The following is a 26,705-nucleotide window of genomic DNA, read 5'->3' as shown; positions in this document are numbered from 1 at the left end:
TCTAATTATTCTGTATTTTCTTTGTATGCGATTGATATGGAGTAGCAATTTGACAATTTCATGTTAAATAAGTAAATGAAAGATTGCTCTGATCTGTCACATATTAGGAGTTAAACGGATCGCAGTTGATCCGTAATACGTATGGATGAGACCCTACTGTTCGGCACGCACGTGATTAGCAGATTAATTTGCCAGTTTACACGTATAGGCCTACAAGCAATTTGAAACCACAAGAAGAAGAAACGAAAGAGAGCTCAATTCGTTACTCACGCGCTGTTCTCGCACACAATCAAAGCGCGCCCAAGCATAGAGACGTGTTTCAGACAGCGAGGAAATACCGAGTTGCGTATACATAGGCCTACACACATAAAATTAGCCTGTCAAAAACCCTTCACGGCATTGTCATTCTCTGTGCTTTAAATATTTTTTTTCTTGCTTATCCGAAAAAATTGTCCGATCTGCGACTCAAAAAAAAAAACACAATAGCCTATAATGCGTTGAACCACTATATAATGCTTATTATACTGTAATAGCCTAATATTGAAGTGGCCAGTTTTGAGCACTTTGGTTTGGAACGACCCTTCAATATGGCGGCCATGATTGTTTTCACTCCGAAGTGACCTTCGGAGGGCGATATATCCCGTTTGGAACGCACTGACAGTGTAAACTGACCTTGGAGGTGTTCCGCATTGGTGTTTTGACCTCTGACCTCACATTCAGGCAAGCTGACATTTGAAAACTGCATCTCCCAGCATGCACTTTGAGCCACTGAAATACACTAGTAACACCCAGATAAAGAAAATCACAAAACAATGAAGTTTTCCTTTAAACCCAATTTATAAATGTTTGCTGAGTTTACAGATTTGACATGCAAAATTATACAGACCTTCTCATAATAGCAAGTCACTTGATTTACAAACTGACTTTATAAGACTGATAAACGCACAGAATTTCACAGTCACACATTGTGAAAACCCGCTTTACAGGGATTCGGTTGTAAGAGGTTTTGTTTTACTTGGTTTTGGATTGTGCTGCTATAAAACTCCTTTTTGCTCTGTTTCCAAAATTAAAAGATTGTAATGTTTTTCCCAACTTTTTTCACCTTATTTTTTTTACATGGAAGTAAGCTATTTTCTGTGAATGTGCAAGACTTTCAATATTAATAATTTATGCATTTAGCAGCGCTTTGCGACTTACAGTGCATTCAGGTTATACATTTTTTACCAGTATGTGTGTTCTCTAGGAATCAAACCCACAACCTTATGCGCTGCTGACGCAATGCTCTACCACTGAGCCACAGGAATTATTATAATTATAATATTAGCCACTATGAGTAAAATAACTAGAGAAATAACAAAGTGCAGTAAACAAACCAGTGTATTTATGATTGCGATAATACATTTAAAAAATATAATAACAAATACGGGTTTGTAATATCAAGCAGCATAATGGATTGTTTTTGTACAGTTAAAAATACTGGAGTTGTCTGACACCGGAAACCTTGCACATTCAAGTTAAAAATGGCCACACCCGCTCTTAAGTTAAAAATAAGGTGGATAGAAGGCAAAGTATAAATAGAAAACAACGGATTATAGTAAGAATGGGCTTTACAAACATTCTCTGATTTGCTTTAACCTCTGACCCTCAGCTATTGTATATTGTGTATGTGGTTGACAGGACATTGCTATGTAGTTGCTAAGGCTTTCTGGGAGTTTTTTTTTTACATGTTTCTATGTGGTTGTAATGGTGTTCTGGGTGGTTGCTTACTGGCCAAAGTTTAAAAAGTCCACCACAAAGTGTTGATATAATTCTGGTCCCTATATATGGCTCTGGGCCCTCAGTCAGTGTAAATCTATGGGATTGTTTGGCCCGTTATATTGTCCTCCAGTCATAAATATTATAGATTATGAAAGTTATAGTAAACAATCTCCTCAAAAATATACATACAAACACTCTAGTATCATGCTAGGATGTTTTACATGGCAAGAATCACTTAAATTTTGTTCAGAAAATGTAATAATCTACTAATGTAAACATTTCACCATGTGGATTTACTGCATTTGGACTAGTAAGAAAGTGAGGGAGAGAGACGACAAAAGGCAAAATTGAGAAGGGGAGAGAAAAGTGGAAAGAGATTTAAAAATAAAAAGATCATGGTGACAGGGTGAAATAAGGCCACTGAAATACTAACGTCAAAACATAGTTGTGCAGTTGTTTGTGTGTTTGTATTAAAGTAATCAGCAGCTATTCAATCATGCGTCCTCCATCTTTGGGAAAGTGTCCCAGGTTCTGTTTCTGAAGACGACCTCGTGGCTTTTTTGGATGAATCCTAAAGGCAACAGTTTTGAGGACTGGTGAGTGTGTTGACATGTTTGCTTATTTTTATATTAGCATTTATTTGGTGCATGCTTGTGTGCATGTGAGGTGATTTTTACCTTGTGATGCATATTATGATCGCGATGATGATGCTGATCTGTACAGCAGCGATGATCACAGCAATCAGGACGTATTGAAGCTTCTGTCCATTGGGCACCACGTACAATTCACTGAAGTCTCTTCGCTCACACTGCACACCGGAGAACCCCAGATCACACCTAAACAACAAGACCAAAACGCATTAACCCCATATGCCTATAACCCCTTATTTGTACATTCAATTTGCTATTTACTACAGTACATGACTTGTGCATGTTTGTGGGTCATACTTGCACGTTGCCAGGCTATTTTTCATCTCACAGTTTCCATGCAGACAAAAGCTGCTGTTGATTTCAGCACAGGGCATTGCTCCACCCACACTGACTCCGCCCACTAGATCCACTGAATCTATAGGATGAATCAAACACAGAGTCATGTCGTTTTGATTACAGTAAATATTTGTCTCTATATGCGTTTACTGATGCGTGATTTGTTTGTGTGCATGTGTGTGTTTACCTGGACATTGTCCAAGGTATTTGACATCAATCTGAGATTGTTTCAAGCAGGATGCTTCTCTGATCTGACATGGATTACTGTAAGACTGTCCATCTGATCCACACACTGGATTCATATTGTATCCACTGCAGTCTATATTGCACACACACCTGCACAGAAAATTCATGTTACTTGCATGTTTGCCTCTATAGCAGGATTTCACAAATGGGAATTCACAATGGGAATCTATTGAAATATGAACATTAAAAATGGGGGTACTTCATGTAAACATCTAATATCAAATAAATATTTGACATCAATGGATTTGGCTGACAAAATGCTTAGGCACTGCTCTGTAGTATACAAACACAAATCACATGTTGACTAACCAAATGTCTTCAGAGTCTTCATCACACTCTGCTCCGAATTTGCAGCTAGAACACTTGGAGAATCTACTGGGCTCCAGTCCTGAACTCTCCAGATCTGCACACAAACATTCACACAGCTTACAGTGCACTGAAAGTCAGATATCATTTTCTGTTTGGGTTCTGTTTGTGACGTACATCCGTGTGAAACGAATTTTTTTCGAAAAATAAACAAGTAGGGTGAGATTTGGTTTAAATCAGTTGTTGATTGGCTGAAGGTAGTTCTGCACCTTGAAGTCAGTTGTAAGAAAGGGGCAGGGTTTAAGCAGATGATTGGAGAAGTCACATGACAGAAAGAAATCTGTCATTTCACCAGAAGACTGAAATATGACATTGAGGTCAAAAAGTTTAAAAAAAGGAAACATATGCACGGATTAATAATTCCCAATAAGATTAATAACATGCACTGAGAAAATAGATATGATGAATTTTCATGCCAACGTTAATATCATATGGCAATGCATGTAGATCATTTGTGTCTCTGAACCATTAACTGCTTAAAACTTTAGATGTTGACTCTAATAGCAAATAATAATAATAAAATGAATAAATAATAAAAAATAATGATGATGATGACATACCTGTATCTCCTGATGCCGACTCAGCATCTGAGAAAAGGGATAAACATAAACATCATGTAAAATGCCATGTCTGTTTATTGGTTTTCAAATTCTGGATTACACAAGAATGCAATTATACAATATAATAATTTCAGTAATGTGACAAAATATGCAATACAAACATTAGTTATGTGGCAAAATTAGCTGAACATCTGTATGTTTTTTATGAGTTTGTGTGTGGGTTCAGTACTGTTTCTTACACTAACAACCCAAACTTCTCAGTTGCTGGCTTGTATGTGGGCAGATTTTCCAAGCAAAGCATCAGTGTAGAGCCAAAGATGTGTGTATATTGTTAAGTGAGAAGCAATGATTTTGTGTTTAACTGCTATTTTTGTAAAGCGTTTGATGTAGTATTTTTGCTAACCGGCGTGACAGTGTCCTTCTGTGATTACAGTGATTGCGGTCTGCTGTTCACAGGCAGCTTGTCTTAGGAAACATTCACTATGGTATGTGTTACCATCGGACCCACATACTGGAGCAAAGCTCTGTGGACACTGAAAGAAACAAACAATGAATCCTGAAAGCTGCATGAGACAGTAACTATGTCACTGTTGTAATCAAGATAATAATTGAGAGCTTAAGCATTGCAGCAGAACAAACAAACCTGATACAGACAAAGACACTCCAGGTGTGATCCGTTGTACCTGCATATTCCTCCAAAAGAACAATTATATTCATCACACACATGAAGGTCACTTTTCTTCTCAGACAGACCTAAAACAAAACACACAGCTGTCAAAGTCATCATGTGCATGTGTGTATGTGTTTGTCCACACAGAGACAGTACAACCTGAAAAGCTACATTACAGATACTTATCAGATCAGGACAATAAGGGGAAAGCTTTATCAAAGGATTAATCTCTTTTGATAAGTGTAAACATGCAAAAAGAGTAGGAGGGTCAGTCTATGACCATGACGTCTGAATGTCACCACAAAGAAAAGTCTATATATTTTAAACCAGCCTACAATATTGATGGTCTTAGTTAGTGTCTCAAACTGATCAGGCTGGTTTGTTTGGCTGATTCTAGAGGGGCTTTGGGAACCAATTTAATCATAAACTGTTTTTTTTTATTTTTCCAGCAGAGGATTTTTGTAAATTGTAAAATTGAAAAACCTCCAACCTGAATGTTAATTTTCAGAAGGTATGGACAGCACCCAACAAATATTTGTTTCATAATAAAATAATTAATCATTATTACCCTTGTAATAAATGAGTTAAAAGTTTTACTGAAAAAAAATGCACCAATCATTTCTGGCTTAAAATTTAGCTTTTTCTTTTTTTCTTTTAAGGTTATTTTTCACTGTGATTTTTCTGGCATTAAGGAGATAAATTATGTATCAAACTTCATTTGCATGATGGGTAAATAAATGTAAACTATTTTGCTTCTGATTTTTGTTTACTATTATCATCACTTAAAAAAATGTTTACTAATAAAAAAGCTTTAAAAACATCAAAAATAAGAACAATTTTTAACAAAATTGTAACATGTACATTTTATGTATTTATTATTTATTTTCCTCTGTATTCCCACATTTGTTTTGTTCCCTAATGTTGTATTTTAGGTACTTGAAATTTACATTTAGCAAATAATGATAATAATACAAAAACTCCATGCATTTCCAACAAGGACGGTTCCTAATGATGTAGCCTACTACATTTGACTATTTTAGCATATTTTTTTCTGCAGGAGATTTTCATAAACTGTAAAATATTAAAACCTCTTTACATAAAGAGACTACATTTTTTAAAATACATTTACTTGTAAAAATGCCAGTGCACGTTTATGTTTTGGATTAGGTAAAGGGATTATATATAGCCTATTTATATTCAGCTCAATTTAAAAACAGTTTAAGTTCATGGAAGATCCGCCCGACCATAACGACTTGTGTGTATTTCTGTGTTAGCGCACCTTCACATCCTTTGTCATCTTCAGACAAACAGTCGCTATCCGTGTCGGACGTCAGGGCCCCGGGCATCTGCGCGAGGACCAGCAGACCGAACATCGCGAGACAGCATCCAGCACCTGCAGCGCACGAGCCACCGGACATAATGCGGCTCATTGCGAGGATTCCGCGCGACTGGTACGCCAAATGACGCGGAATTGTTCATTCACATGAAAGCTGATGCTGCACTTGCTATGGCTCATTTCTTCTTGTCATCGGTCCAGCTGATAGAAGGGCCAGTGACCCGATACCTTCAGACGCATCACACCAGCTCACGCGCTCCAATTATCCTATAGTGTCGCTCGCGCAGGGACTGTCTCAGTTTCCTTCACTACCTTTCATCTGCGCTAAGATACAAGCAGACGGACACAGAAACAGAGGCAAGGAGGGGAAACGGAGAGAGATAGCTAGAGAGATAGCTATAAGATTCCACATCAACAACACGAGATGGACTATGGTCACGTGAAACCTCTATAGAGTAACTAACTATAGCCTAACGATACAGTCAATTTTTCCTGGATATTTTTTTTCTTGCTAATTTATTTGCTTTGGCTTTACTAGTAACAGTATAAATAAATTATACTTAATATAATTTTAATAATTAGAATATATATAGGTCTATGTGTAATATTTAATATAAATCATTCAATTTAAATTATTTTACTTTTAAAATACTATTTGTCTTTATAATATCATACAATACTTTTTTATTACACTAAATGTATGGTAGGCTAGCTGCCTTTATATTTTAGGAAGGTGGTCCTAGAATATCAAACACAAAACGTCACACAAAAAGAGATGATCATATTTCGGATGGATGTTATCGGGGTAATGGCCAAAAAGACTATGAAAAACACAACAGAGCTTGCTATTTCTGAAATGTTGAAACGTTTTGATGCCAAATACCAAATATGAGGATTTCCTTGTGAAAATCCCATTTCTAAAACATAAAGACATAAAGACCTATTAATTAGGATATGTAAAAAGATACATTTATAATGTGATAGTACAACTGCATTCAGATTAAATTATTTTATAGCCTATTGTTACTGTGCAAAAACCAAATACATTATTAATATATCAGACTACCAGGAAAATATTAATTTTATTAGGAGGGTGCCTTTTCTGTATAACCACTATTACTGTAATGTTAAATGAATAAACATTAAAAGAAATCAAAATAAATTTGAAATGTACTTTTCACAACTGCTTTTCACAATCAAGCCAGTTAACCTTAATTGCTCTGAAAAATACAATAAAATTAGAAATCATTTTTATCTGTTTAATTATCTCTCGAAACCACTAGAAAACCCCTGACAGAGCACATATGTTTATTTTTTTTAATTCGATTGGATTTGAAACTTTATTTCGAACATGTAAAATAAATATAGTCTAAACAAAAACAATACAACACAATACAAAACAATTAGTATTGTACACAATGCAATACTTTTGCAGTTCTAAAAATACAAAAGGTTTTCTTTTTGGGTTAGACTGTAGGCCTATGTCCTCATAAATAGGCCTAGCTAAATAAACACGTGTGTAAACAGGAGTGTAGCCTATTTGTGTGTGAGATTTGTTGCTGGGTGTGTGTGTGTGTGTGTTCAGGGATCATGGTTAGCCACACATGTATAAACTTTATCTGCATCTGGATGGATACAGACGAGCTACCCTTGTTGTGACCGATTAAACTACTATAGGTCATCCTGACCAGGTAGATCAGATTTTTCAGAGCAATTTACTTGATTTAACTTTCTGTCAACAACAAATGAATCACTCAGTAACTAAATGTAGTTCAAAAACTATTAATTAACTATATATATTTTTTTAAATAAAAGGAATGTTTTCATTTTCACACAAATTGTACTGAAAAAATGGAGGCATTAAAAACTAGATTTTTAAGCTTTTTTCTGTTTCAAAATTGCAATGTTGACATTGAGCTATTTCAGCATTGTTATAATAATGATAATATTTTTATGTTTTAGGATGCCAGTATGATCGGCAGGTGGCCACGCCGCTTTCCAGTGATGTCACTGACATTGCTGTGGGCGTGTTCAATGGGGGCAGGTACAGACTGCAAGTCTATGGCCATTGAGACGATTAGCACTATAAACACATGATGTCTGTTTCATTCATACTGGACGCCAGAGGGCGCCCTCACACAGAAAATCCACATATCCAGTCACAGAAGTAGAGAACTCATGACCCTCCAGGAAATCCCTTATATGGACAAAGGCATTGCTATTATATCTGTAACTGAGGAAACAGAACATATAAATGTTTTGAATGATAAAACAAAGACAATAAACACTCGACTGTGACGATATAGTTTATCTGTGTTATTTAAGACCTCTCTGGTATTTTCATAATAATTAAGTATATTTATAATAGGGTGACCATATTTTTGTTTTCCAAAAAAAGGACAGTAGGGGGTGGGGTTTGTGGGCGGGGCTTCACCTAACAGTATATGTAGCAAGTTTTTTTGTTTTTGTTTGCTTATTTTGTTTTTATAATAAATAAAAAGAAAACAAGTAGAAAGAATATAAAAAGAATAGGGAATGCTAGTGTTAGAGGGTCATTTTTAAATAAAAATAAAACAATTCAATAGAACAGAAAAAGAACAGATAATTCTAGTGTTAGAAGGTCATTATTTATAATAAATAAATAAAAAATAAGTGGAAAGAATAGAGAAAGAATAGAGAATGCTAGTGTTCGAGGCTCTTTTTTTCTTTATAAATAAAGTTTTAAGTCGGAATGTGAAAACAACATGGACACTCTCGTTACTACAAAGATGTGTTGGATTTGTATTATTAGAGCTTTCCGACTTGAGTTTACGTGCATTTTCTCAGTGGGGAAATTATTTTTCACGTGCGGTGCCAGTGATGATGCTTCTTACGTCCGTTTCGGAGAACCAGAGGACAAATATTTTAATCGATCGCTCAGGCATGGCACCGAAATCTGCGTTCGGATTCAGTTCTAGTACATACCGGTTACATAGGTACCGGTGCAAATACAACTATTTGTCTAAATAAATACAAAACAAAACACTAAAAATAAATCCAATCAATATTTAATTTAATTTAGGCATGAAATTTAGATATTTGCTAAAGATTACATTTAACATATTTAACATAAAATAGTGTTATTAAATTATTCATAATTATATTTCAAAGATAAACTTTGAGTGAGCGTTAAATGATGGCAATGGTAATGTTAATGTAAAAATGATCATGTACAATGAAATATCCAATATCCACTGATACCACAAAAATAACAAATGTGTGGTACTATTGTGAAAAATGCAGCCTTTCTAAAAATTGTGTGTTTGTGTTACAGCATGGGTAGGAGGGTTTCTCTCCATCACTTTGATCAGTTTGCTGGCGTTAGTTGGGGTGGTTTTGATCCCACTCATGAACAGAGTTTGCTTCAACTTCCTGCTGAGCTTCCTGGTGGCCCTTGCAGTGGGAACTCTGAGTGGAGACGCTCTCCTCCACCTCATACCACATGTAAGACACAAACTTGCTTTCAAATGTAGTATTTAGTTGTTGTTTTTTTTTGGTCCATGTTTTTATTAATATGATTGAATCATGGGAAGTCACCTGTGATTGCATATTTACAAATGCACATAAACTACCATTCAAACATTTGGGGTCAGTAAGACTTTTTAAATGTTTTAGAAGTCTTAAAACTTTTTAAAAGTCTGCTCATTTGAATTAAAAAAAACAGTAAAAGTAATATTATTACAATTAAAAACATCTGTTTTCTAATTGAAAACTGTTTCTGTTTTCTATTGGATTTTAAAATGTAATTTATTCCTGTGATGCAAAACTGAATTTTCAGCATCATTACTCCAGTCTTCAGTGTCACATGATTTTAGAAATCATGCACTTTAGAAATCACCCTTTGAAATCATTCTAGTATGCTGATTTGATACTCAACAAAACATTTCTTATTATTACCAATGCTGAAAACAGCTGTGCTGCTTAAATTATTTTTTTTTGGAAACTGATACATTTGTAACTTTGTAAATGTCTTTCCTCTAACTTTTGATCAGTTTAATGCAAGCTTGGTGAATAAAAGTGTTAATTACGTAAAAAAAAATCTTACTGACCCCAAACTTTTAAACAGAATGGTAATGTGAATTATAGACATGTTTTTCTCTATTCTACAAAATAAAAAGTCAAAGGCATGTTATTTAAAATGTCCTGACCTTTGATTGGCGTCTCTCAGTCTCAGAGTCATCACCAGCACGGCCACTCTGAGCATCATCACCACGGTGAAGAGGTGGAAGAGGATTCCCTTCGGCCGGTATGGACTGGGCTCACAGCTCTGAGTGGAGTCTACATCATGTTCCTCATCGAACACTTCCTGACCCTCGGCAAAATGTACAAGGACAAAAAACAGAAGGTCAGAAAAGCAAGTCTAAGATCTCATATTTCATGTTATAGTCGTGTAATTCACATTCTTCTTTTAGTCATTTCAAAAGTCATAGTATTAATTTCCTAAATGTTATAATGACATGGATGTTGCATAGAGGTGTTCCTTGAATTTCTGTCATTTAAAATGTAATTTTTATGCTTGTAGGTGCAAAAGAGGGTTGATTTCACCACAGAAGTTTTGGAATCTGAGAAACTGCCGTCATTAGAAGACAATGATGTCAAGACGATTGAGGGTAATGCTGAAACAAATGGTGGAAGTGCATGTGGGCGGGGTGTTGCAGAGGAAGAGGAGGTGATGTTGGGGGCAGAGCTCTACAATGATGTTGACTGTGAAAACAAATGCCACTCCCACTTCCATGACACTGTTGGCCAATCAGATGAGCAACATCATCATCACCATGACTATCACCACATACTGCATCACCACCACTCCCAGAACCACCCCCCGCACACACACACGCACCGACACACACACTCCTACTCGCTCCAGCACTTCCAGGAGGCCGGCGTGGCCACGCTCGCCTGGATGGTCATCATGGGAGACGGGCTTCACAACTTCAGCGACGGACTTGCCATAGGTACGTTTTACACACACACACAGAACAAATGAAACCTTGGACGTGCAGTACAAGTGTAAAAAAGTTTATGCATACAGTGTCCACTATACAGGCTTTGATAAACTTGTTGGTGCACTTTTGAAACCACCTGTTTTTGCATGTATTTACAAATCACATACAGGCTTTCACAATTTGTTTATATTTATATATAGAGTTTTTTTTTTTCAATTTTAAAAATATTTTTTAATGTATACCTTTAAAATGCACAATTTCTTTTTTATATAATATAATTTAACATAATTTTTTTTATTTATATAAATAAAGATATTTAAATAAAAAAATCTTCATTTGTTCTCAGAGGATTTGGCAACTGTACATAGTTACAATTAGTTAGTTAATGCTAAATATGCATCTGTATATACTGTGCATATAATAAAATTGATGTGTAAAAAGTTTATCACAAAAAATGCATACCAAGGCTTTTGCATACTTTGGAACAGCATTTAAAGATTATATGCAATTTTGTATTTCAGGGGCGGCTTTCACTGAAGGTTTGTCCAGTGGTCTTAGTACCTCAGTCGCTGTGTTCTGCCATGAGCTTCCTCATGAGCTTGGTAAGACATTGTCTGTCATCACAGTGACAGTTTTGTTTGTCTTTAGAAATGAATCGGTGTATGGAATTGGCAAAGGAATCAGAAGTCAGGTTGTTGTTCATCACATTGCTTTGAAATGTTTTTTTCATTTATGCAGGTGATTTTGCAGTCTTGCTGAAGGCGGGTATGTCAGTACGACAGGCCATCCTGTACAATCTGCTCTCAGCCCTGATGGGATATTTGGGCATGATCACAGGCATTCTGATTGGTCATTATGCTGAAAATGTTGCTACATGGATCTTTGCTCTCACGGCTGGGTTGTTCTTGTACGTCGCTCTTGTGGACATGGTGAGTAGCACAGAAACAGAGAAATGCTGTGATTGAGGAGGGCCCAACTATTAAAAGCATTCTGTTAATTGAAATACAGCTGAAATAAAGTGAAATATTTAAATATAAACTAAAATCAAACTGAATTAATATTGCTGAAGTGCAAAATTACTGTCTAAAATAAAAACCAAAACAAAATTAGCAAATTCAAATGAAAACTGAAAATATAAAACACCTTTTCAAAATATTAATAAAAACTGTAGTAGTATATAAATAATTGCAAACGAACACTGTTATTTTTTTATTTTCAATATATATAATATCTAATTACTGTATGTATTTTTAAGGGGGGGAAAAATATATATATATTTTTTTTTTTTGCAACATACACATTATGGTCATTTGTGTATACCTAGTTGAAACCGTAATCTCTAAAATGGACCTTTTTGTGTGTTTTATAGGTACCGGAGATGTTACACAATAAATATTTAAATATAAACTAAAATCAAACTGAATTAATATTGCTGAAGTGCAAAATTACTGTCTAAAATAAAAACCAAAACAAAATTAGCAAATTCAAATGAAAACTGAAAATATAAAACAACTTTTCAAAATATTAATAAAAACTGTAGTAGTATATAAATAATTGCAAACGAACACTGTTATTTTTTTATTTTCAATATATATAATATCTAATTACTGTATGTATTTTTAAGGGGGGGAAAAATATATATATTTTTTTTTTTTTTGCAACATACACATTATGGTCATTTGTGTTTACCTAGTTGAAACCGTAATCTCTAAAATGGACCTTTTTGTGTGTTTTATAGGTACCGGAGATGTTACACAATGATGCGAGTGAAGCAGGCTTCAGTCACTATGGCTTCTTCCTCCTGCAGAATGCTGGGATACTCCTAGGCTTTGGCATCATGCTTATCATTGCTGTTTTTGAGCAGAAGATACAACTTGACATTGGCTTCTGACCTGAGGACCATGCAATAACAAGTTAAAATGTTAACAAGAACATCACTTCTAAAAACATCACTCCACAAAAACATCTGCTAACCTTGCTCTTTGACCCTGAATTTTGCTTACCTGGGGTCCACCTGTTGAAATGTCTGAGATCTGATTTAATCTGTGAAAAGGTGGCAGCAACTTAATATGCACGAATAATTGTCATCTTATTTGTGGTTTGTGGGAGTAAAAGTATTTGTTGACTGTTACAATTTTTAGTATAAAAAAGAAACTTGAGCCACATTAAGAATGTGGAGGTGTTTTATTTTTGTTAGTGTTGTACAGTTGCTATTGAAGCGAGTTACATTTGTTCATTTTGCACATGCTGTCTCTCCAACATTCCAGTAAAGTATTGAGTGTCCCATGATGCCTTTGTCTGATTTCTTTGTCCAAACTGTATTTGAACTTGCCACTGAGTGTATCAGCAGAGTATGTACTGTAATAGTATTGAAGTAATATGCTAAAGATTGTACTTTACAATGTTATTAAATGGTTAGGTGTTTTTAAAGATTAAATTTAATAGGACGTTATATCACAGCAAAGATAATTTAAATTTAAATGAGCATGCATAATTAAGTTTTCAATATCAACTGATAAAATATGAAATACTGACCAGTAGTGATATAAAAAAAAAAACTAATATCAACCAGTAACCATTAAATAAGTAATAATTTGTGTACATTACTATTCAAAGGTTTGGGGTCAGTAAGATTTTAATTAATACTTTTAAGCAAGCATGCATTAAATTGATCGAAAGTGACAGTAAAGACTACATTGTAACAAAAGATTTCAATTTCAAATAATTTTTTTATTTTGAACTTTCTATTCATCGAAGAATCCTGAGAAAAGCTGATCACAGTTTACATCAAAATTTTAAGCAGCATACTGTTTTCAACATTGATAATAATAAATGTTTCTTGAGCATCAAATCAGCATGTTACAATGATTTCTGAAGGATCATGCGACACTGGTTGCTGGCAAAAATTCAGCTTTGCCATTACAGATTACATTTTAAAACATTAAAATAGAAATCAGTTATTTTAAATTGTAATAATTTTTCACTTTACAGTTTTTACAGTATTTTTAATCACATGAATGTAGCCTTGGTGAACTTGGAGACTTCAAAAATATCTAAAAATCTTACTGACCCCAAACTTTTGAACAGCAATTTGTTTATTCAGTATGCATTTTATGACTTTATGAATAATCCTGACCAAATTCTAAGGGTTAAAAAATAAAATAAAACAGCAGAAACATTTACCTTTTAATATTCAATGCTGGAATCAAGAAATGATTAGTCTGATGAGCTGCAGACTGCAGTGCATGAAATCCCGTTTACTGGCATGTGCAGCCTTTGCCACTTTATGAGTTTGTAATTGTTATTTACACCCAGTGAAAGGATCAAATTGATTTATGAGAGGTAAGATGTTTGAAAAGCTGTCCTTATGTCATAGTAGCATATACAGTATCTCACAGAAGTGAGTACACCCCTCACATTTTTGTAAATATTTTATTATATCTTTTCATGTGACAACACTGAAGAAATGACACTTTGCTACAATGTAAAGTAGTGAGTGTACAGCTTGTATAACAGTGTAAATTTGCTGTCCCCTCAAAATAACTTGACACACAGCCATTAATGTCTAAACCAAAGATGAGATTTTTCCATGGCAGTGTTATGTATACTGCAGCTTGCATTATTTTACAAAATCTTTGCATGCACCCTGTGAAAAAATGAAAGGAAAATACCCAAGCAATGACCAGACGACAGTCACTCTCTATTCATTTAGTTCATTCATCCCTCTTCATACTGTCCCCTGGCTTTCTGGTTCTGTATCTGAAAGTGATTTGATTAGCAGGTGGCATGATGCCCAGACCAGCACGGCTGTTGTCTAGCATCGCCTCCTGCTGGTTCTCCAGCAACTGCATTTCACACATGAGCAAAGCCACACACACAAACTGCTTCAGCTCATTCATTGCAAAAAAACGCCCTGGACACTGTGTGGCTCCAGAGCCGAAAGGCATACGATAGTACCGGACCTTGTGGCCACATTTATAAAAATCTGTTTTTTCCTTCCCATCCTCCACAAAACGGTCAAATTGGAAGCGCTACAAGAAACCACACACAAAAGACATTTCAATAAATACGTTTTCTAACAATAAAGAAGTATGTTTACAATGAGGTCTGCTAGGTGGATCTAGAGCAGTGATTCTCAACTTTTTGACTTCATGTCCCCCGTTGTCCATAACAGTATTCAAAGGTTGTGACTTCCTAGTTGTTAAGGATTTATTGGATGAGTAATAAATTGTAATTTATTCCTGTGATGGTAATTACTCCAGTCTTCTGTGTCACGTGATCCTTCAGAAATCATTACAATATGCTGATTTGGTGCTCAGTTATTATTGGTACTCAATTATTAATAATAATTCTTATTATCATCAATGATGAAAACGGTATTTGTTGCTTAATATTTTTGTGGAAATCCTCATAAATTTTTTTTCAGCATTTTGTTATGAATAGAAAATTCAAAAGAACAGCATTTATTCAGAACAGAAACATGTTGTACCATTCTTTACAAGTCTTTCCTTTTGATCAATTTAGTAATAAGTATTAATTTATGTATTCATTTCTTACTCTCCCTAAACTTTTGAATGGTAATATATTGCAGTTTCCACAATAATATGAAGCAGCAAAAATTGTCTTCAGCATTGATAATAATTACTGAGGCTTGAAGTAAGAGGCGCTCTGGTTGAGAATCACTGATCTAGGCAGCTGCAGATGCATGTTACCTGAGGCTGATCGTATAGTTCAGGGTCAAGGTGTGTGGTTTGTGGGTAAAGAGCAACAATGTCATCTTTTCGTAGGTTGATTGAATGCTGGGCATCCAGACGCAAACAGAAATCTTCCTGAACCACACGGATGTTCATTGATACAGAGGAGATACGTAAACTCTCGTTTATTGAACTCTCTGTAGAGAGAAAAAGGCTTTGAACTTGAAAACTGGCATAGTAACTTCAAATCGATAGCACTGCTTATAGACAATAATTAAAATGTGTTTGATGGGTTACTATGTAAGAATGTGTGTGTGTGTGTGTGTTACCCAGGTAAACCATCTGTTCTAGTTGCTGTCGTGTAATTGTGATGTCTTCTTCAAAGACCAACTGCATGTTCTTCTCTCCAACCACATTGACAATCTCTGCTCTCACTGCTTCAAGGGCTTCCGGGCAGGAGATGAGGTGGTAAAGACACCAGAAGGCTGCTGGGATAGTGTTTCCCACTGATGCCCACAGCATGGCGAAATGATGTGCTGTGGACAGAGACAGAAAGTAAGCTAAGTGTATGTGTCTAAACCATTGGGCACTGGTCCAAACCAATGCAGCAAAGTCATGATGAGTGTTCGTTGTGTGTAACACTGTATTTTTTCATGCACATCCTGCTTCCAGCATTTCATCAGACAGAAACTGATGGCAAAAAGACCCTTTAACACAAGTCAATTTACAAGCCAGATATCAACAGTCATCTTGGCAACACCCCAAGGCAGGAATTTAATGTGGGGAACAGGCATGCATGTACAAGTCTTTTATACTTGAATGGGGAAGTACCAAAATCTCCAAAGCAGTTTGTCAAGATTATGATTCATTAAAACGAGTCAAATCAGCAATAATGTCTGACAATAAATGCTGCCCTGGCAACTACATGAAATAAAATATGTTTAATTTGAAGTATCCAAAAAAAAAAAATCGCTAAAACTGAAACTAAAGTGTGTGTGTGTGTGTATATGGCGCAGTTGCGCTTCGGGTGTCCCGAGATTGAATCCCGCCTCGTGGACCTTTCCCATTCCCAACTACCCCATTCTAACTCTCCCACTCACTTCCTATCATATCTCTACTGTCCTGTCAAGGAAAAATGAAAAAAAAAAAAAAGGAAAATGCAGACAGAATCGCGGAATCAGGTCATAAAAAATTTATTCTATAACGCATATAATTTTGCTATTGCTACTAATAACATTTGCATTAAAACATAATTTTTAATCAATATTTATCATAAAAATAATTTACCAGAAAAACAGTATTTCTGAAGAAAAAAAAATTTAAAGTAAAATAAAATAATAATGAATTATTTTTTATAAAATCAATTAATCAGAGATGTTTTTTGATTACTACAATTTAATGAAACAATTAAAATGGAATCCAGAAAATTACTGGAAAACAGAATTTAGTAAAAAAAAAAAAAAAAACTGAATCTGAGAAAAAATATAACATATTTCATAAGGCCTTAAAATTTAATTTTTGTTCAACTTTTAATAAATTTATGTTAAATTGTGTAAGCTTTATGATTTCAATTTCAGTGCTTTTAGGCATGCTTTTTTATAAATAAAATTTAATTTAACCATTAAAACAGAGTCTAGAAAAATTTAAATTGAAAAAAAAAAACAGAATTTGGCAAAAAGTAAAATGGATTTCATAGTGCCCTAATTATTGTCAATCTTAAGCGCAAAACAGACAGCGCAACTAGTAAAGTCAGATTCCTGGACCAGTTACTCTTATGATCTTTTTCATTGAAACACAACCATACAGACTACAACTAACTATGAGACTTAACACTGTGTACTTACTGTTCATACAACAAAGTGTAGTTAAATTGATACATTAACCACACTGTAAAAAAAAATCCGTAAAATGTACGGTAAAAAAACAGCAACTGTGGTTGCCGGAATTTTACCGTAAAAAATACGGTAGCACCATTTTAGGTTTTACGGTTTTAACTTAAATTTACAGTTAAATACCGTAATTTCATTATGTCAATTTACGGTTATTCACTGTAAATTATACGGTCTTTTTCACTTCCAAAAACGGAATACTACCGTAAAATTACATGTAATGTCCAATACAGTTTTTCACCGTATATAGTAGGGGAATTTACCGTTAACCATTTAAAAGGTTTTTACTGTAGCATTTTTACAGTCTTTTACTGTTAAATTCACGGTAATTTTTTACAGTGCATATTTCTATTTGTTTAGTGTTATTGTTTAATACATGCTTTAGGATGGCATCTATGCTGCCTCTAAAACTACTGTAAAAAGTCTGTGTAAACACTCCTTTTTTGCGAGAATTGTGGTACATTTACTTAATATTTAAATAATCTCTTTTGGTGCCCAAAATCTGAAGACCAGGGTTCTTCATGTCATGATGGGAAAATTATCATACTTCTGTAGATGGGACATTTACCATCAGCAACACGCTTCACAGTCATATGTGGGCCCCGCAAGAAAGATTTTAGATTTTCTGTATGAGTGTGTATGTTTGTGTGTGTGCATGTGGGAGAGTCACCTGCTTTATCTCTGTCCTGAAGCGTGTCATACTCCTGGAACAGGGCCGTTCGGGTCTGTATGAATTCGCATGGAGCCCTCCATTCTGCCATTCTTTGAGGATGGAAAAATCTTGTCAGCTTCTCACGAATTTCTTTGGTTTTTCCCAGCAAGGCGATGGGAACACGGGCCATTAGTAAAGGGAAAATGGCATCGAACTTCTCAAAGTCCTCTCGCAGCTGATCCAGATGCAGATTTGACGAATGTCCATATAGCGTGTTAAATGTGGTCTGAAACATTACGCATTTACAGAACTCATATAGTTCCGCCTCTTGCCAATCGCCATCAGACCCAGACTCTTCACTGGGCAGAAAACGGCGTCGCAGGACCTGCTGTAAGTTTCCCATCATGCTGAACATGAGCGGGTCGAGGGCAGGCCCCTGCAGCAGAGTGTAACTCCTCTGTAGGCTGTCACTCATTCCAGGGAAGAGGCCACTCCGGACCGGTGGGTAACCGAACGTCCTGGATGCTGCGCTGTCTGAAAACGTGTGGAAATCCAGCTGTTTTCCATGTTTGATCACAGACGAGTACTGGAGGGGGTTCATTATGAATGTTATGTACCTTCCTAAAGAAACATACAAAAATAAATAGCTGTATGTCATGACATAATGCATAATGTCCAGCAGTTTGACAAGCTCTACTTCAGATAGTTTTTTTTTTTTCCAGATAATTTTTTTGTATATTTTTTGCATGATTTTAGAGGTGTCTGCTAACATCACTTAATCATACTCAAAACTAACTCTAAGGATTCCACAACTTGTAACTTGCTCTTGGTGCTACAGACTTACAATTATCAAGAAGACAAAATAAAATAAAAACACACAAACAAAACAAATAAAAAATAAAAAAATAAAAATAAAACTCCAAGGAGGAACAAATATAGATACTGTACCATAATATCAGACTTTCTGAGTCAGAGTGAACTCTTTTGATTTTTAGTAAACCACCTAGAAAAAATGACATGGAATATTTGTACTTGTAAAAACTGCAGGACTAATGAAATAAACTACAAATAAAGTAATTAAAAAGGAGAAAAAAAGTAAAACGGTGATGAATTAAAGCATCTAAAATATACACTTTCCCTTTTACGGTTATAAAAACTGTAACCTTAAATCTTGATGTTGAAAAAAGGTCCATGTTATTTATCAGCTATTCAGAAATTGCTATTCTCACAACGTCTTTCAGGACCATATCTTTTTAATTACCGTAACTATGTCAGCATGTGTTGCATAACACAGGTCATCTGAGAGGAAGAGCAAAAGGAAACCAGGGAGTACAAAACTCAGCTAAAAATGACAAAATGTTCATTTTGTTAGAAGTCAGAAGACGTTCTCGTTTTAAAAAAATGATTTGTGTATAAATAATGCTAAGTAAACATGTGTGTGTGTTTGTCAGATGTACCTGCTATAAGTACAGTAAAAACATCTCCATGCTCCTGCTGCAGTTGTGTAAGAAACTGCTGAGAGTTTTTTCTGAATTCTAAAGCTTTTCCCAGGAATGGAATCCAGCCTTTAATCAGCGGGGGCTCACCGTCCTTCCTGCAGCATGCACACACAATGTAACAGTCATGTTTTTTTTTTTTTAACATGCTTGTTTCAACTATGTCTAAGAGACTGCCATTCTATGTCATTATAAAATACAAAAATGTTATTTGACACTTTGACCTGACCATGTTTTGTTACATACCTTTCTTTCAAAGTTATCTGACTTTATCAAGATGAATTTGTTCTGACACTGTTTAACTCTTTTGAGTTCTTGTCATATTTTATTACCATTTTCTAAGCTATAGTGAATAAACTGTGATAATGTGAGAAATGTTGAAGGTGTCTGAATAATTTTTGGTTTGACTGCATATCTCCCATGCCCTACTTTTCGAGGCTGACCAGAAAAGGATGGGGTGGCCCTTTGGGAATTAGTTCTCCAAACATCCTTTTGAGACTGCAGCTCCCTAACTGAACAAGAAAACACACTGCAGCTATAATAGTGGGGTAAGTCTCTTGACTAAAAGCCTCTGCACAGAAACTATACACAAATTAAGTACGGATGTTAATTTTCAAGTTAACTTAACTTAACACTTGTGTGGTAATAGGCTACATGCAGTGTGCTTCAGTTATGTTGTAATGCACATCCTTGTTTCAACATGCAAACAAGCGGTTTTGAATCAATAGGATCTTTGCTCCAAAATAATGCCCGATTCGTGAATGAGTCGTTCTTTCAGTCGAATCTTTTCAATGAATCATTTAAACCAGTTCACAATGCATGTACCAGTGGTCTCTAGATCTACTTCAGATATACGATGCTTTTGGGAAATGCAGCTCTGAACGATTGGTTAGAATTATATTATAAAATATAATATATAATTAAAAATATATATTTAAGATGACTTAATGATTTATAAACCAAATCATGGCTGCAACAAATGGTACTGGAACCAATGAAATTATAAACATCTTTATAAATAACGTAATAAAAAATTATACCTCTACATGTGGCTTTATTAGTTAGAGGACAACGCGATGACGTAATCGAGTCACTGAATCAGTTTATATTGTTCGAAAGAAAAGATTCTTGTGGGACTACCTGCACTGGAAGCCTTCTATTGAAAGGTTCAATTTCAAACAGACTAAACAAGCTCCCAGTCTAGGGTTGTGACGGTGAGGACATTTTCCCACCGGTTAATTGACGTGTGACAACACCGATAATACCTGTATCACCTTGGGGGCAGGGGTGTTTCCCTCTTTTCCTCCGCTTTTAAATAGCTTGCAAAAGCCGCTTGCGCATTTTACTTTCACTTTCAAATAGCGGCAATTGGGCATAAAGCAATTGTTCGTTTTTAGTTCGTTTGAATTTTCCCTCGCTTTCCTTCGCCTTTATATAGCTTAAAAGCACCGTGCACATTTTACTTTCACTTTCGAATTAGCTGCAATTCAATGCCTAATATAAAATAAAAAATAACTTACATAAAGTTTAAATAGGTAGCCTATACAAAACTGGAAATCAGTAAACATGTATAATATATAACCAAATAAATAAGAAACTAGAAAGTTTATTAGCAAAACAAATAAGAAAGCTTGGAGGCACAGCATACACCTTGTCAAATAAAAGAAATAAATTACACTAAGTTTAAACGTAACCGGTGTTGCGGCTTAACAACGGTATCACCGTCTATCGCTGCAAGCCTATCCCAGTCCTGCTGTGAATTATTCATATCGTCTTAATAGACACTTCATTGCCAACGCGGCTTAAATGTACTTTAAGTGATGAATGACGATTATAACATTTAGTTTCATCTGTTTGGACATTCACACTAATCATGAATCTGTTGATGCATCATGTTTCTTCAAATATTTGAACAAAAGGCGTCTGCCTATTGATAAATACACGCTCCACATAGACACATGAGCACAATTAACATTCATTTAAACAACGTATTCATCCGTATTAAAATTGGGGGGGAAATCGTCTACATGACTACATTCCCAACATGCAGCAAAATATCAGAAAACTCACCTTCTGCGTCCGCAGAAAGCGCAGAACAGCAGCACGGCGATAAAGCCCAGAAAGATCGTCAATAAACACTCCAACATTATCAAAGAGCCTCTGGCTGAGAAAACCTAGAAGACTGGTCCGGAGGAAAACAGACTTTATGAAGCACTTCACACGGTTCGTCCAGGTTTTGCGACTGTTACTTTAAAGTGAAAGTGCTTGTCATCACCGCACAAATTAAACATCAGAGTCCAATAGGAGATATGACAAGAAATGAGGAGATAATACGCGAACAACGCGAGTGTCCAATATTTTCAGAAAGTCACGCCCAGTGTAGGTCGCTCAATAAAAGTTAAATATTGCTCAACAGCTACTCGTTCGTATTACTAACCTACTTGGCCCATTCACGCTTTTCTAACGCACACACAGCAGAGGAGGAGACTATAGCCATACTGTTATCATTGCCTGATATACGCAGCAGCATTTAAAATATGTATTTGTTGACATATTTTTCAAACAATTTTAGGATAAATTTTTATTTTGAGGACACACCTCAAACAGACAGACAGACAAACAGACAAAAGATTGATAGAGTGATTGAAATATTACAATTTGTCTACCTATAAATGATATAAACTTTATAAGGGGTTGTTATAAAGATTGTTTCATATATATTTTCAAATTATTATTTAAAAAATGCTTTATATAATTAATTGTAAGTCATCTTTTGGACCTTTTGGATGTATGCTGAGGCCCTCTAGTGGGCCTCAGCAAACTGCTGTTCACCAAATACACAAAATAATGTTCTTTTTAGCAACATCATATGACCCCTTTAACTGCGTTCAACTAAATTATTGTCAATTAGGGAAGAAATCGGCAGTGTGCAGAAATGGGGGTGGGGGTGTATAGACAACTATATCAGGAGTCACACTGCACAACTGAAAAAAAAAACACTATTGCACAAGCAATAAATAAGAATAAATAATATAAAACAATGCATAATGTTTGATAATTAAGGCTGACCAGAAACAAATCATTGGCCTTTGTCCTTGCCATTCAAAATTCTAATAGAGGCAGGCACAAAAGAGTTTTTGAACCAGTTGAGCTGACATTTGGGCACTCTTCCTGAAGGCCAGGGCCGTCGCTAAGAATTCTGAATTCCTGCTGAAGGCAGAAGCACATACTAAGGATGTAAGATGTGAGAAAGGTCAGCCAGTATCCTGTGAGCCCCTCTGTACACAGACTGCTCAAATAATGTTTGGAGCGATGGATAGTCTTTCAGATCCACAATATTCATGGCCGTCCAGACAATGTAAGAAGGTCTGTTTTTTAATTGTACAGAGAGTTTACCATACCAAGCTTGGATCCTGTACCTGATTAGACTCTCCAGAACAGCCTGATAAAACACAGTTATGGTTTTTTTATTGACACCATACAGTCTGAGTCTCACAGGGACAAACCCTTTGAAACAACTTTGTGCATTGCTCATGTAAAAGCCACACCCTTGCAGTGTTTCAACCTGTAACTTATAAACACTAAAGCACTTTCCCCACAGAATGTGAGAGGCCACACAAAGGCAAGTTTGTACTGTATTTGTCTCGTCTGCATGTGTTTGTGGGTCGGTGCAGATTAACCAATCGTGTCACATGCAGTTCTGGCAATGCCTGATTTAAAAAATAGAAGGAATCTCTTTATACAATATAAATATTTTCCTCGTTTTCTTTCAACTGTCTCTTTCTTCTTTCAGTCTGTGACTCAGTGTGTATGTGAGAGTGCATGAATGCCAGCAGTGAGTCCTACTGATCCACACATAAAGGTCTCTCTGTTTGCCTGTTCTGTAGTTCTTTTTTCAATGCTGCCAGTAAAGACACACCAAACTGGCTTTCACTATCCCTAACACTGTAATAACTCAGAAGATTGTTGTTACTAATCATTTAATGGGGAATACAAATTTAAAAACGGACTTGGTCTAGTGTTAGAGAAATCAATGGCAACGTCAATGGCTCAATTATCCACTGCTAAACATTAACGAATCGTACAGATATTATAAAGGATGATCTCCACGGCTTTATAAAAATGTTTAATTTGACATCTTAAAAGCGTACACTTTAAATATATATATATATATTTCCAAATTGCAAATAAAATAAAGATTGCTTGAGTACATTTTACAAGAAAATACTATTTCAGTCTTTCTACTTCAACATTTCATGTTTAATTTAATGTGTTCAATCACATTAAAAATGCACATATGATTTTGGACAGAGAAGGAGCACATTCTGATAGTTGAATGGAGAACATTTAAAAAAAAGAATTAATGGTGATTAGCAGTCATCTGTGTTCTAAGTACAAAATACATTTGTTTCTTCTTAAAATGCATGTTCATGATTGCAAGAAATTATGCCCTTATATCTTTTTGTCTTTAACATCAACAAATGATGTAAACAACATAACATGATCAGCCTTAAACAATCAGTTAGAATACATTGCATGTATTATTATCATGTAACATGTAAATTATCCATACGTTCTTCCCCAGTCTTCCATTACAACCATTATAATAATCTGAAACTCAAACCATGCTATTATTGATAGAATCTTGATACCATCTACATTAAGGATCAAGCAGTCTCACATTTATTTTTTGATCTATCCAGAACCCAGCATAGAGAGGCTGAGTGAATGTTGTGTGGACTCTATAAATGAGGCTCATTTTGTCAGAGAGGCTGTAGAAGGACAGAGTTCCTGCACTGTGATCCACATACACTCCTATTCTAGAGGGCCAAGGGACTGCAGGGAGTTCAGTTGGAACATTATTGTACCAGAACCGACATTTGTCAGGAAAGCACAACAAAGACCAGGCATGTTTATTAGCTCCCAATCTACTTGCAGTACAGTCTCCCTTCCTGCCAATACTCTTATATGACACTCCTATATACAACCAATTATATCCACTCCATCCAACCTCCCAGTAAGAGCGTCCATACACACTCTCTCTACACAACACCTGAAGGTAAGGATCAAATCTTTCTGGATGATCAGGATATGGCTGGTTTATCTCAGTGCAAGTAAGCACTCTGTTCCCTTCAGACAGATAAAGGCGTTTATTTATTGTGTTTGGGTCCAGAGTGAATCGTTGGAAATCTGATGGGGAAAGAATATAAAATCAATAAACTGAATCATCTGAATTTTAATAAATAAAGCAGCATGTTAGCTGAAACGTATATTTCATGTTTTCTTAAGTTGTAGGAATCAGACAGAGAAAAACAACTGTCAACAGTCAGGCACTGACAAAACATCTAGTTTTTGATATTTATTTGATTCATCAGTGTACACCAGTGTTGTTCACTTTGTTTAAATGTACAGTAGCTTGTGTGTGTGTGTGTGTGTGTGTATGCGCTCATCTTGTTACTTACATTGTAGGAACTCTTTCCTGCTCTCATATTCATGAGTGGGAATGATCTGGATGTATCTCACTAAGGAAACCAACAGACATTCTTGGTGAAAACACATTTAAACAATTCCATGTTCATTTTAATGCACATTAAATGGATTGATATTTGACTTATTTCAGAAAGCATGTATGTCCAGTATTTTACCTCTAGCAGATATCTTTTCTTTCTCCTCTATGTATAAATGCTCCAGTTGCTCTCTTAGATCAGACACAGATTTACCAAGATCATCAAAAGAGAGACGAGAACTGACAGTGATGCTGGGTGAGTCTGTAAATCCAGGAGGAACAGAGAGAGACTGGAAACTCTACAAAGACACAAAGACAAAAGAGAAACACCAAAGACACAGAAACATTTGATAGAAACACAATCTCATAACTCTCCTGTTTATCAGATCTCTGTTACCTGGAGGAAATGGATGTGATGGTCTGTGTGTGAAAGCTGCTCCAGCTCAGCGTTTCTCCTCCTCAGATCTTCAATCTCCTGCTCCAGTCGCTTCAGTTGTTCTTCAGCTCGACTCACTGCAGCCTTCTCCTGATCTCTGATCAGCTGTGTCACCTCAGAGCGGCTTCTCTCAATGGAGCGGATCAGCTCAGTAAAGATCCTCTCACTGTCCTCCACTGCTGTCTGTGCAGAGCGCTGTTAGGACACACAGAGAGAGAAGCATCAGAATCAGTCCATTCACTCAGCTCTTACTGCTGCCTCACACAGCCTGTTCCCCACAGTGGGCTTCAGTGGGACTGAAAGAGCTCCAGCACTGGCTCCTCACTGACTGACTGGAGGAGAGTCATAACTGAGTCTGAAACAGCTCTTCAGCAGCCAGCAGTTGTTCTTCTGCTCAAAACTCACCTTGTGAGACTCCATAGCCTTTCTCAGCTCCTCAAGCTGCTTCTGTCTCTCCTGGATTTTGTAGCAGAATTTTCTTCGAGTTTCCTTCAACTGTCTCTGTTTGGAAACTGCATTGTTTAGTATTTTTTGTTTGATAACCAATAAGTTTTGACTTTCAATAGTATTTAGAAAACACATGGCACCGCCAGATAAACCATTTATACTATAAACCATTTATAATAATATGTTTAAATATTTTTCAGATTTACGTTTGATATTTGCATTAGAATCCTTTATATCAGTTCATACCTGTTTCTCAGCCCTCTCTACTGCAGCTAATACAGTCTTATGGGTTTTGTGCTCATCCATAGCACACAAATAGCATATACAGTGCTGATCGGTGAGACAGTAAATCTCCAGCAGTTTCTCATGTTGAGGGCAGATCATCTCCTGCAGTCGTCCAGTGGCATCCATTAGATTGTGTCTCTTACCTCTGAACAAAGTCTCATGTTGTTCAAGATGATTTTGACAGTAAGAGTTCAGACACACCAGACAGGACTTGATGGCTTTATATTTTCTCCCAGTACAGATGTCACACTCCACATCTCCAGATCCAGCGTAACACTGGTCAGGATGAACAGCTTGGAGTTTTGTCTTCTTGAGTTTCTCCAGCACTTCAGCCAGCATGGTGTTTTTACCTAAAACAGGTCTTGGAGTGAAGGTCTGTCTGCACTGAGGGCA

The 26,705-nt window shown here is 35.9% G+C and overlaps 4 protein-coding genes across 7 annotated transcripts in view; 1 reads left to right on the top strand and 3 right to left on the bottom strand.

The window, feature by feature from the left end:
• Positions 1–1,326: 1,326 nt before the first annotated feature.
• On the bottom strand, positions 1,327–6,294 carry tmeff1a (transmembrane protein with EGF-like and two follistatin-like domains 1a). 2 transcript variants are annotated; one of them, XM_016564233.1, is made up of 9 exons: positions 5,866–6,294; positions 4,560–4,669; positions 4,320–4,449; positions 3,917–3,943; positions 3,300–3,393; positions 2,932–3,080; positions 2,706–2,823; positions 2,436–2,594; positions 1,327–2,329 (listed from the first exon to the last, which is right to left on the bottom strand). In XM_016564233.1, the coding sequence occupies exons 1-9, from the start codon at positions 6,014–6,016 to the stop codon at positions 2,245–2,247; spliced, it is 1,023 nt and encodes a 340-aa protein (XP_016419719.1). In that variant the 5' UTR covers positions 6,017–6,294; the 3' UTR covers positions 1,327–2,244. The 2 variants fall into 2 exon arrangements, with proteins under 2 accessions (XP_016419719.1, XP_016419720.1); XM_016564234.1 differs by having other exon boundaries at positions 4,560–4,609.
• Positions 6,295–9,172: 2,878 nt separating this feature from the next.
• LOC107749133 (zinc transporter ZIP6-like) lies at positions 9,173–13,196 on the top strand. Its single transcript, XM_016564229.1, has 6 exons — positions 9,173–9,405; positions 10,130–10,306; positions 10,484–10,916; positions 11,429–11,509; positions 11,646–11,836; positions 12,646–13,196. The coding sequence occupies exons 1-6, from the start codon at positions 9,310–9,312 to the stop codon at positions 12,796–12,798; spliced, it is 1,131 nt and encodes a 376-aa protein (XP_016419715.1). The 5' UTR covers positions 9,173–9,309; the 3' UTR covers positions 12,799–13,196.
• Positions 13,197–14,440: 1,244 nt separating this feature from the next.
• Positions 14,441–22,015, bottom strand: cyp7b1 (cytochrome P450, family 7, subfamily B, polypeptide 1). 3 transcript variants are annotated; one of them, XM_016564213.1, is made up of 6 exons: positions 21,709–22,015; positions 19,600–19,736; positions 18,161–18,763; positions 15,931–16,137; positions 15,620–15,798; positions 14,441–14,938 (listed from the first exon to the last, which is right to left on the bottom strand). In XM_016564213.1, the coding sequence occupies exons 1-6, from the start codon at positions 21,783–21,785 to the stop codon at positions 14,621–14,623; spliced, it is 1,521 nt and encodes a 506-aa protein (XP_016419699.1). In that variant the 5' UTR covers positions 21,786–22,015; the 3' UTR covers positions 14,441–14,620. The 3 variants fall into 3 exon arrangements, with proteins under 3 accessions (XP_016419699.1, XP_016419700.1, XP_016419701.1); XM_016564214.1 differs by lacking the exons at positions 19,600–19,736; positions 21,709–22,015 and adding exons at positions 19,091–19,145; positions 19,404–19,478; XM_016564215.1 differs by lacking the exons at positions 19,600–19,736; positions 21,709–22,015 and adding an exon at positions 19,091–19,268.
• Positions 22,016–25,075: 3,060 nt separating this feature from the next.
• LOC107749132 (E3 ubiquitin/ISG15 ligase TRIM25-like) overlaps positions 25,076–26,705 on the bottom strand; it is a 3,573-nt gene continuing 1,943 nt past the window's right edge. Inside the window, exons 4-5 of the mRNA XM_016564228.1 lie at positions 25,284–25,434; positions 25,076–25,160 (exon numbers count right to left, since the gene is read on the bottom strand). Coding sequence (XP_016419714.1) covers positions 25,093–25,160; positions 25,284–25,434 — 219 coding nt within the window. The 3' untranslated portion in view covers positions 25,076–25,092. The remainder of the gene's footprint in view (positions 25,161–25,283; positions 25,435–26,705) is intronic.

This window comes from Sinocyclocheilus rhinocerous, unplaced genomic scaffold (genome assembly GCF_001515625.1).
Source record: "Sinocyclocheilus rhinocerous isolate Xijiao unplaced genomic scaffold, SAMN03320098_v1.1 scaffold919, whole genome shotgun sequence".
Lineage (NCBI taxonomy): Eukaryota > Metazoa > Chordata > Actinopteri > Cypriniformes > Cyprinidae > Sinocyclocheilus > Sinocyclocheilus rhinocerous.
The sequence above is the reverse complement of the archived record's forward strand: the minus strand, read 5'-3'. Positions and strand labels throughout refer to the sequence as shown.

Bases quoted from the DNA above. Each gene is read 5' to 3' on its own strand.
- tmeff1a (XM_016564233.1), bottom strand. From the start codon at position 6,016: ATGAGCCGCATTATGTCCGGTGGCTCGTGCGCTGCAGGTGCTGGATGC. The intron at 4,450-4,559 runs GTTTGTTTGTTC...TGTTTCTTTCAG, and splicing joins AGTGTCTTTGTCTGTATCAG to TGTCCACAGAGCTTTGCTCC. The intron at 3,081-3,299 runs GTTAGTCAACAT...TTTTCTGTGCAG, and splicing joins GAAGACTCTGAAGACATTTG to GTGTGTGTGCAATATAGACT.
- LOC107749133 (XM_016564229.1), top strand. From the start codon at position 9,310: ATGAACAGAGTTTGCTTCAACTTCCTGCTGAGCTTCCTGGTGGCCCTT. The intron at 9,406-10,129 runs GTAAGACACAAA...GGCGTCTCTCAG, and splicing joins TCCTCCACCTCATACCACAT to TCTCAGAGTCATCACCAGCA. The intron at 10,307-10,483 runs GTCAGAAAAGCA...TTATGCTTGTAG, and splicing joins ACAAGGACAAAAAACAGAAG to GTGCAAAAGAGGGTTGATTT.
- cyp7b1 (XM_016564213.1), bottom strand. From the start codon at position 21,785: ATGTTGGAGTGTTTATTGACGATCTTTCTGGGCTTTATCGCCGTGCTG. The intron at 16,138-18,160 runs GTGACTCTCCCA...CTCTGTCCACAG, and splicing joins TCAGGACAGAGATAAAGCAG to CACATCATTTCGCCATGCTG. The intron at 15,799-15,930 runs GTAACACACACA...TTCTCTCTACAG, and splicing joins AGAACAGATGGTTTACCTGG to AGAGTTCAATAAACGAGAGT.